The sequence below is a fragment of the Lepidothrix coronata genome, unplaced genomic scaffold (assembly GCF_001604755.1).
Source record: "Lepidothrix coronata isolate B3197 unplaced genomic scaffold, Lepidothrix_coronata-1.0 Scaffold32, whole genome shotgun sequence".
In the NCBI taxonomy this organism is placed as follows: Eukaryota; Metazoa; Chordata; class Aves; order Passeriformes; family Pipridae; genus Lepidothrix; species Lepidothrix coronata.
The window spans coordinates 3,053,924-3,063,864 of NW_016690212.1; the positions used below are offsets into that span (position 1 = coordinate 3,053,924).

Sequence of the window (9,941 nt, forward strand, 5' to 3'; positions counted from 1 at the left end):
TGACTTTTCTTCTGACTTGTACAAAAATGCAGTCTTAGCTTCATAGCAATTTAATCAATGAATTAAAAAAACCCTAGAAAACACCCAGTGTATGTAACTACCAACATTTGGTTCTCCTGGAGCCTTAGAAAAGAGAAGAAAAAGTAAACAAAGCAAACAGACACTCTTTTTTCTGTCAGTCCATGTAGAGTTTCCAAAAACTCACCTAACACAATTCTTCAACAGTTAACTACACACAACATTTTTGTTCAATGAGTGAGGTCTGCTGTACTTTCGTATTAGCTCTCAGATATGATGAACTTTCAGCCAGCTGAGAGGAAAGACTTCTTCAGGGTAAAATAAACAGATGTACTTTGCTTCAGACAATAAGGAATGCAAACTGCACGGAAAGATTTTCCATGATTTAACAAAGACAATAAATTGTCACCAACAGCAGACTAATGAGTCACAGGAACAGCTTAATACTTAAAGCTTATTGCTCAACAAAAGAATACTTATGCAATTTCAAAGTATTAATAACAAAACACAAAATGAGTTTTGAATACATCCCATAGTCTCAAACCTGGATAGCCATATGCATCCAAGTGAAATCAGAAGCAGACACTGGACACAAGCCAGGCTAGCATTCCACCAGGAAAACTGGACTGAAAATTGCTGGACATTGTTTTTTGTTCAAAAAGCATTTACTGTCCCTGCTCTGCTTTAACAGAGGCCTGTGAAGGCCAGAGAGCTTCACTGGGCAAATTCAAACTGCTAAGCAAAGTGAGTTCCACATTCCTCCTGTAAAATATTCCAAGAAACAGTATTTGTGCTTCATTTGATTTCAATGTGCTGTCATAAAGGGATAAGTGATCCAGCGTTACTGGAAATCTTTGTTGGCAGAGCCCTCAAATTGGGGAACAGTTGCTACTGGAAGAAACAGGAAAGATGAAGAAGTATCTTTACAAAAAGTGTATTTCCTGTAAAAATATTTGCTAATACAGTTTTCTGGGGAAGTCAGAACTATCCCAGTTTTGGCTGGTTATTCCCATTAGTGAAAGTAAAAAGAAGAGCTGTTGAATGCAGTCCCATAAGCAACTCCTTCAGGAAGGGAAGGCCAAGACCCTTTCATAAGCATCAAAAGTTTTTGTATTCAGAACATTTCTCTTTAACAGGACAGAGCTAGCTCCAGATAATCTGGAACAGACCACAGTCCTCACTTCTGCAGTGTTTTCCAAACTCTTGACATTAGTTTTAATTACTGCAAGTTTCCAGGAAGCTCTTACATCTGAAGAAAACCTTGCAAGCACAGCATGCTCTAGCAGCTGGCAGTTAGTTCTCTTAAAGATCAACATGTCCAGCCACACTCTTTATGGCTTGTTGGAAAGGACATTCCTCACTGCACAAGTGCAGGTGATCTCACAGAGCTGCTGAGACCATGCAGGATTTTACACAAAATCAAACCACATTTTCATACAAAAAGTGATCTCGACACTTGGAGGTACCTTTTGGGTCACTTTGTAGCCTTTAAAAGGAGTGTAAAGATCTTGAATAAAAGCATTGCAGAAGTACAAAACTGTATAAACTTAATCTAACTGGAATAACACCTACAAGTGGTTTAATGCTGTGAAAAGTCAGACTACATAAAGAGTGTATTTATACAGATGTTACGTTTTCCTACTCCTTCCAGTGACATGATCCTTGCAGGGTGGTGCAAAATTTAGTATTCTACAGAGATGGTTTTTACTACTATCTGATGATTGCAGTCCAAAGTCACCTTAATATTAGTTCCATGAGGATGCTTTGGACGTTTTGCTGCTCTCAGGTTCCACGCTTCACAGTTACCTTTGCTCCACACAAACAGGATGGCAGCTGCTGGGAATCAAACCTCTTGGCTACAGGCAGCAAGAGGAAGCAACCAGGATCTTCAAGGATGATATATTCAGGCAACTCCTTCAACATTACTCTCTGTCTCACAAGGGAAAAGGTGATCAAGAGGAAAGATGAATTAAGCCCCCAACACAAAAATGAGTTCAGAGATAGGATCATGGATTACAGATCATCTTGCAGCTTGATTTGAATCAGGAAGCCAAAGCCACATTCATTGAGGGCCATATAACTGCACGGAACATCAGAGAGCATTTCATCTTTGGGCGCTTAACATGCTATTTTTTTTCCTGTTGCAATGTGGTACCTTGTTGCAATAGTTGTGCATCTTACAAAATGCTCAGAGCCCAGACTACTTTTACCTTCACTCCCAGAATGGGGTTATAGATATTTTCAGACTGGTCTCTTCTCTACTGCTCAGATCTCTAAGACTTGAAATGGACATGCCACTCTCTCCAGACAACCTAGAAAGCATAAACTCATCCAGTTCCTGGAAACACATTACTCCTGGAACAAAACCTGGTAATTATAATGGTAGTGTCCAAAATCTACTACTGGGAGTGGTCCCACTACTACAGAAGTGTCTAGGGAAACAGTGTGTACCCAAAGCACACAACTATACAGCTCCCTGGGCTCTGATCTGGAGCAAATTACAGTAAATTACAGGGTTTAGACACCCTCTTCAGTCCTAACATAACTAGGCAGGGCCCTGAAGCTGTACAACTACAGACATCACCTGGCTCTACCAAAAGCAAGATGGAAAAAAAGATATCTCAACCTCATCAGGCTTATAAGGCAGCAGCATGGACTATGTATGGCCTTCAAACCACTTTTTTTAAGAGATCCTTCTCCAGATGCTTCTCATTTCCCCATCCCTATGGCTGTGACACTGTTTTAAAACTGCTGATGGTTAAAAATCCACACACCTCTCTGCAGCCCTGCTACGCTTCCTCAGGAATTACAACATGCTGTTAACCTTGAGAAGTGCAGTAAGTTATTTTAGGGCACAGTTACTGTGCACACCTGGGAATGCAAAGAAGAGATCCAGAGAGAAGGAAAGAAAAACAGGAAAATCACTTCCCAAGCGTAGAAGGAATGTGGAGCCTCGGGTAGTAAAATACATGGTGAGAAGCTGGAGGACTTCTTTCTGAAGGTACTTTGAGAGCTTAAATTCCCTTCAGGAGTCCTNTATACATTTCTAACTTGAAGAAGCCACTTTTCAAAATTTAAGCTAACGATAAACTTCAGGTTATGAATTAAACCCTTTGAGCACCTAAAGATGCTTGTGTATCCTTCATTGAAAAACCTGGTACTAATTTTCAGTCTCTAAGAATTAGTTGGTTTCCAAACCAGCGAATTTGACGTGTTCTGTACATAAGTAACCTGATACCTGAAATAAATATTGAAGGAACAAGTGGCTTTTACAACATGGTAAAATGCCAAGCATAAGTAATGCCAGATACCAATACAAACTGCTGATAGTCCTGTCAAGAGGTCTGAAAAACAGTTTTAGCAGCTGGAAATTAATTGCACTCAGTCACTAATTGCATACATCAGGCCAGCATGAAGTGTACGGTTTTGTTCTTTCTAATTAAGGTAAGTATAGACCTCTCATGTTGTATGGTTACTCTTGTGGGGTACTGTGAAAATTCGAAAAGTGTCTATTAACCATTGTATTTTGACATAGATAAGGCAAGCAACTGCCAACTGCTTTTTCCACATAATTTTGCCATATTCTTTAAGAACCTCCAAAAAAGGTCTTAATCAACTACACATACCTACATATGCAGGAGGGGACACTCAATGGTCAAGAAATGAGAGCATCCTCTGCCGTGGAGTTTGATGCGAAACCCAAGGATAAAATGACATTTTGTGCCTTATGCCTTTTTTTTGTTCTCCTCTCTCCCTCCTGTCCATGACCAGTGTTAGCAGCATTACACTAACAGCTTTATTCTGCACGTGAAAATGTTGACCTAAAATTTAAAACCCCTGTTTACAAATTCTGTATTTAACATCAACTACAGTATTACCCATATATGCATACAAAACAGATGTGGTAAAACAAGGAAGCATCCAAACGTCACTCAGTTTAGTCTATAGACAGATGCTCACCTTCAGGCATGTCACAAGGGAAACACAGTAACGCATAAAGTGCCCACGGAGCAGGCTGGTCGGCCCCAATGGAGTGCACTGGAAGGCTGCTGGAGAACCAAACCCACAGCAAGGATGTGCCCTCACAAATGTAAGCAAGCATCCATTGTAAGCTGCAAGGAGCTCTGTTTCAGACAGCAGTCTGTATCAACACACAGCAGAAACACTCCATGTGACTCAGCATCCAATGATTACGCTTATTAGGCATGTGTCGCCAGCAAACCTAGCCACAAATCCCTTAATCACAGGTCAAAAGAGTTGTCAAAGCCTGCACTGATGGGATCAGGAAAACACTGAAGTGTTTGGGGCTTTTAAACAAGGAACATCAGCTCCTGCAGAAGAGCAAAAGCACTCAGAGAAGCTGCATCAGTGATTTACAGCACCAAAGTAACCTCTTGGACCTGCATACTAAAAAAACATAACACAATTTACTTTAGAAGTTTCTTATTTTTAAAGCATACTGAGAAATGTGATGCCACAGCTGGAGTAATGTGCCCAGTTCTGGGGCCCCCACTACAAGACATACATGGACATACTGGAGACAGTCTAACAAAGGGATCAGAGCATGTCTCCTGGGAGGAGAGGCTGAGAGAGCTGGGACAGTTCAGCCCAGAGAAGAGAAGGCTCAAGGGGAGAATCTTATAACCGTATATAAAATGCCTGAAGGGAGGGTGCAGAAAGGACAGAGCCAGGCTCTTTTCAGTGGTGCCCAGTGACAGGAGCAGAGGTAACAAGCACAAACTGAAACACAGGAAGTTCCGTCTGAGCATCAGGAAACACGTTTTCACTGTGAGGATGACTGAGCACTGGCACAGGCTGCCCACAGAGGTTGTGGAGTCTCCATCCTTGGAGATACTCAAAAGCCATCTGGACTTGTCCCTGGGCAACCTGCTTTAGGTGGCCCAGCTTGAGCAGGGGGTTGGACCAGGTACCTTCAGAGGTCCCTTCCAATCTCAACTGTTCTGAGATTCTGTGAAATAAAAAGACTAGTTCTCTTCAGCTACTGATGAGAGATCTAGAACAAGTTCTAAAACAATGCATCAAACTTCCTGTAACGTGTACCCAGAACAGATCAAGTGTTCTTCACGGGCTATCACAAAAAACTTTCTGCATTAACAGGGGATTTGCAACTAAATGGAATTTCAATTTCTATTAAGATGCAGATGTAGCTTTTAAACTTAGAGACAATTTTAAGTATTCTCAAGACATGTTTAGAAAATACTACCAGTGAGGTTTTTTTCCTCATTAACACAGGCAAATATTAAACACATATGGAGACCCAAGAAGCAAATAGAAAGGATTTTTCAAATGCAACTGAACAAGTTGGGAATCTTTACCTTCCATGATTCTCAGAAGCAAAAAACCTGCATTTTAAATCATTCAAGCACCTTTGAAAATCAGGTCTTATAAGCCATGGAATTAAATTTACTGCTACCGGTGCATTCACCAGGAGAAAGGATTGGGTGGTAAAGAGAAAAGGGGAAAACCAGCAAGAGCACTCCCAGCCACAAATACAGTATTTCTGGTTTGCATTTGATAACTGCTCTTTCAGTTTAGTCAAGGTAAGAAGATTTACTGTGCAAACAAAAACGTACTATTAAGGTGAAGAAAAAACATCCAGAACTTACTCTCTGTGAAGACTGCAGAGCTGTTAATATTTATGAATTCTGAAGTAGCTTCAAAGACTCCTTACTTCATTTTCTTATGTCATAACAAAAAGCAGCACTAAGTCATTAAATTTCAAGGTGAGTTCACCAATAAACTGTTTTAGTAAATCCTGAGCTCCAAGGAAAAGGCCTAACTTCCTTGTTTTGTGTGTGTGTTCCCTGTAGCAATGACAATGGCCAAAAGATGCGAAGAGAAAACCTGTATTTGTTAAGAAACTTGAAAGACCAGAACACATAAAACCACAAAGCACCCAACACTATGGCCGATCCAGTACATTTGATGTCTATATTTCTGTGCACAGATTAATTCATGGATTAACCTGCCAGGTTAAGGGCAGAGGGCAGAGAAAGAATCTGTTTTGAAAGACCCTGATTAAGCACTTACTGTCAAAAGCTTTCCCTCTGATCAAACTCTCTGTCATAAAAATAACCCATTAGAGAAAGTGATCTCTCCTCCCAGCACGGATGCTGCCATGCAGATACTATTTAGCTGAGAAAAATCTATGTAGGAAAGAAACAGAAACAGTGTACAGGATAAAGGCAGAAAATTGTGTACTTTATTTGGGCCTGACACAGTCAGGTTTGGAGAAGAGAGCCTTCAAATTGAGATGGCAGAATTCTCTGCACATAATACTGGAGTATTTTGGTAATAGTCAGCGCTTTGGAGACTTCAAAATCAGAGGGTATCTATCACTGCTAAGCCTAATAAATACTGGGGTAAGGAGAGGGAAGAAGAGACCGTGACCAGCCACTGAATAGCTACATAGCTTTAACCCAAAAAATTCAATGAGGTATATGTAGCCCTTGACTCAGGCATTCCTGAAAAGTATTTATTATCCACACTTGTGAATAAAAAACAAAACATCAGGAAATGTGATCTATTACACTTTAAATAAAAAAAATATTCCCTGTAAAACTGTTAATGGGACCATATGTTACACAAAACACAGACTCGTATCTTCAAGAATCCCTATGGATTTGGTGGTAATGCAGCCAAAATACAAAACATAACTTTTCAGCAGGCAAAATGAGGAGAAATAGGGTCTTTGTTATTCTTCCAACAGATCTGTCATCGCTTTCGGGGTTAAAAAGTTAATGCTTCTCCCTAGATTTGAAGTTGCCTTTTTAAGGATTGAATGCTCCAGTATTAGAATTATGCTGAAGACTATGTAGTATCACATGTATCTACAATGTTTCATACCCCAGATACGTACCCCACCTTCAACAGCAGCACTGATCACTTCTCAGACACTGCAAAGGTTCCGCTACCAAAATAAAATAATCCAGCTGGGGTTTTTTTCCCAGGTTTCAAACAATACTGAATCTCTTTGGTATGCTATATTGCCTCAGCCATTCATTCTAATAATAAACTTCTGTTCCTATAAGCTTTGAATATCACACACTGGGAAGAGAAGGCATAAGACCAGGGAATAGCTTCTGCATCTGTAAACCACAAGGAATTAGTTTCCAGCCAGGAAGACAGCAGGGCTGCCAGTCAGCCCCCTGATTTTGCCTTCTTAATTGTGAACTCCCTTCTACCAACCTCTCTGAAACCACGTCCCAGAAAAGCAGAGCCAGGACAGGCTTTTCCCAGCTGCTGCCCTTAATTCCTCCCACCCCTACAGGCGCTGACGTCAGGTCACCAGGCCACGGCGATGATGTTCGCAAGGCATCAGGCAGGAGGTCAAAGCCTGACTGATGCCTTCACTTGGAGCAGAAGCCATACCATGCCAAGGAGTGGCACACACACATCCAAACAACAGCAGACTACCCCACGCCGCTTGACAGTCAACTCCTGACCAAGGACATGCTGAGCAGATCAGGTCTCAACAGTGCCACAGTTAAACGAGAAAAAAATAAACCAAACCCATCAGTCTGATACTTTAGCTCAGGTTAGTCCCACCTACTACCAGACAAAACCAGCTCCAAAGTGCTTACCTGCAGAGCAGGAAGCACGACATGGTTCATCTTCAGTTCAGTCTGGCATCTCAGCCCAAAATTGCCTTTATTAGGGCAGAGGGATGAGCCAAAAAATCTTGTGGCCACCATAAGAGAAACAGTGAAACGTAACTTGGGCTTTCATGGAACTTTGCACAATTTGGTGTCATAAGACCACCAATTTTATACTTTATCCATTTCAGAGCTAGTATCTTAAATGTCAGCTTCAGAAGAACACAGACTAGGACTAAAAAAAGCCCTCCCTTTCTGAATAACTAGATAAGGTATTTGATAACTAAATATGACATTAAAAAAATAAAAAGTTAAGCTTAATTTCTAATTCTGAGGAATGAAACTATTTATCACATGTTAAAAGCTAAGGCAGGATGCTGTCAGAGCTCGGGGACCTGGGAGCCCTAGGTCTTTATTCAATATTTCCTCTCCCCACCCACATCTCAACCGCCACTGGAAATGTGATACCCAAAAACTTGTCCATCATTCATTCCACATTCACACAAGCTTAACAGTACCACATCTACTCAATCTGAAACGCTCCAGCAATGAAGCACAACACAAAAACATGACAAAAAGCTGTCATTTCCCATTCACCCCATACGTGCTTTTAAGCTCAGCAACGACCCACAGAAGCACGCAGGAGGTCCACAAAGTAAGTGCACATCTATTGACCTGACTGTCGAACAGCCATTTACCACGGCTCTGCCATCCTCTCAGTCTCCTTGAAAGTAAGCTCTCCAGCAGCATTTCTCTGGTCCTACTCCTCCAACACTCCCATGCCTCATTTGCTCCACATTAAGATGCATCCAGATACTGCATGCTCTGAGGGATCAGTACATTGCCGGCTGCTATTTAACATGTGGTTAGCCCCTAACTCAGCTAGGCTCAGCTACCGCTCATGAAACAAACCCCACAACATAACCTGCGTTCCCAGCTCTTACTGCCAAATGGGATGCCAAATAGGATGACACCCAGCGCTAACCCGGCCGGCAGCGGCAGGAGGTAAAGGAGGGGGCGACGCAGGTCGCACCGCTTCCCCCTCGCCAAGGGAGATCCCCGCACGCAGCCGTAGGAAACACCGCCGTGCCCAGAGCGAGTGGCGCGGCACCGCGGGGACAGGGACCAGCAGTCACCACACGGTCCCCAGGACAACAACTGGGGAGCCTACCTGGGACGGGCTGCGTGTGCACACAGGGATGTGGCCTTTACCGGGTTCTCCGCCGCCCCGTGCGCTGTGTTAACTACAGCCGGTGTCTCCCGGCCGGTGGCGGCGATGCCACCGCCTGTCCCCGCAGCCCAGGGCAGCTGCTCCGTGCCGGAGGGGCGCGGGGAGGAGAGCAGGGCCGCTCCTCCGCCCGGGAAGCGGGGAGAGAGGCAGCCGGACACTCCCTGCGCCCACGAGGACAGTCTCCCGATTCCCGCAAAGGCCCGGAGAGCTGGGCCACCGGCCGAGACCTCCAGTGGCTCCCCCGCAGCGCCCCAGTTCGCCCCTTCCCCGCCGGACCCGGGTGAGCCGAACAAAAGGCATACAAAGGACCAACGGACAGCAACCCCCTCCCGAGGGACCCGGTCCGGGGGCGGCCAGAGGCAGCGCCCCGCAGGAGCCCTGCTCCGGAGCGAGGGGGCGCGTCCGCCCCCCAGCCCGCGGGGCAAGCAGGTCCCGCTGCCCGGCCCGGGGACCTGCGCTCGGCTGGTACAGAAAGGAGCGAACAAACAAAAAAAAATTACTATTATCGTTATTATTACTATAATTATTATTATTATTCCCCCGAGGTGGCCAGTGCGGCACTCACCCTGCTCGGAAATCGGAGCAAACTCTCATTCACGCTCCCCGCCGTGCCCAGGCCGCCGGAGTCAGGCGACGCCCCGAGAGCCGCCGGTCGCTGAGCCGAGCCGGGCCGGGCCGGGCCGCGCGCCACCGGGGCCGGGCGCGCCCGCTCCGTTCCGCCCGGACAAAGCGCGGCGCCGCTGCGGGCGAGGCGGCAGCAGGTGCCCGTCCGTCCGCGCCGCCGCGGCCGTTCCGAGCGCCCGCGCAGCCGCCGCCGCCGCAGCGCCCGAGCCGCTCGCCGGGGCCGCGCCGCGCGCCCGCCCCGCCCCCGGCGGCCTCGCGGCGGGAGCCCGCAGAGGCGGGGGCGGGCGGGGCCGCGGGCGGGCGGTGGGCGGTGCGGCCCGGCCCGGCCCGCAGCGGCGGCGGCGACGCAGAGTGAGGCGCCTCGCCGGTCGCAGCCTGGTGCGGACTGGCGGCGGAGGCGGGTCCCCGGTGCCGCGGCCCGCCCGGCGCGGCGCCCGCCGGCTCTGCGCGGA

The 9,941-nt window shown here is 45.9% G+C and overlaps 1 protein-coding gene across 1 annotated transcript in view; it reads right to left on the reverse strand.

Annotated features, from left to right (window-relative positions):
- Nucleotides 1-9,536, reverse strand: part of GRAMD4 (GRAM domain containing 4) — a 78,823-nt gene extending 69,287 nt beyond the window's left edge. The window contains exon 1 of the mRNA XM_017811564.1: nt 9,431-9,536. Coding sequence (XP_017667053.1) covers nt 9,431-9,459 — 29 coding nt within the window. The 5' untranslated portion in view covers nt 9,460-9,536. The remainder of the gene's footprint in view (nt 1-9,430) is intronic.
- Between the last annotated feature and the right edge of the window lie 405 nt (nt 9,537-9,941).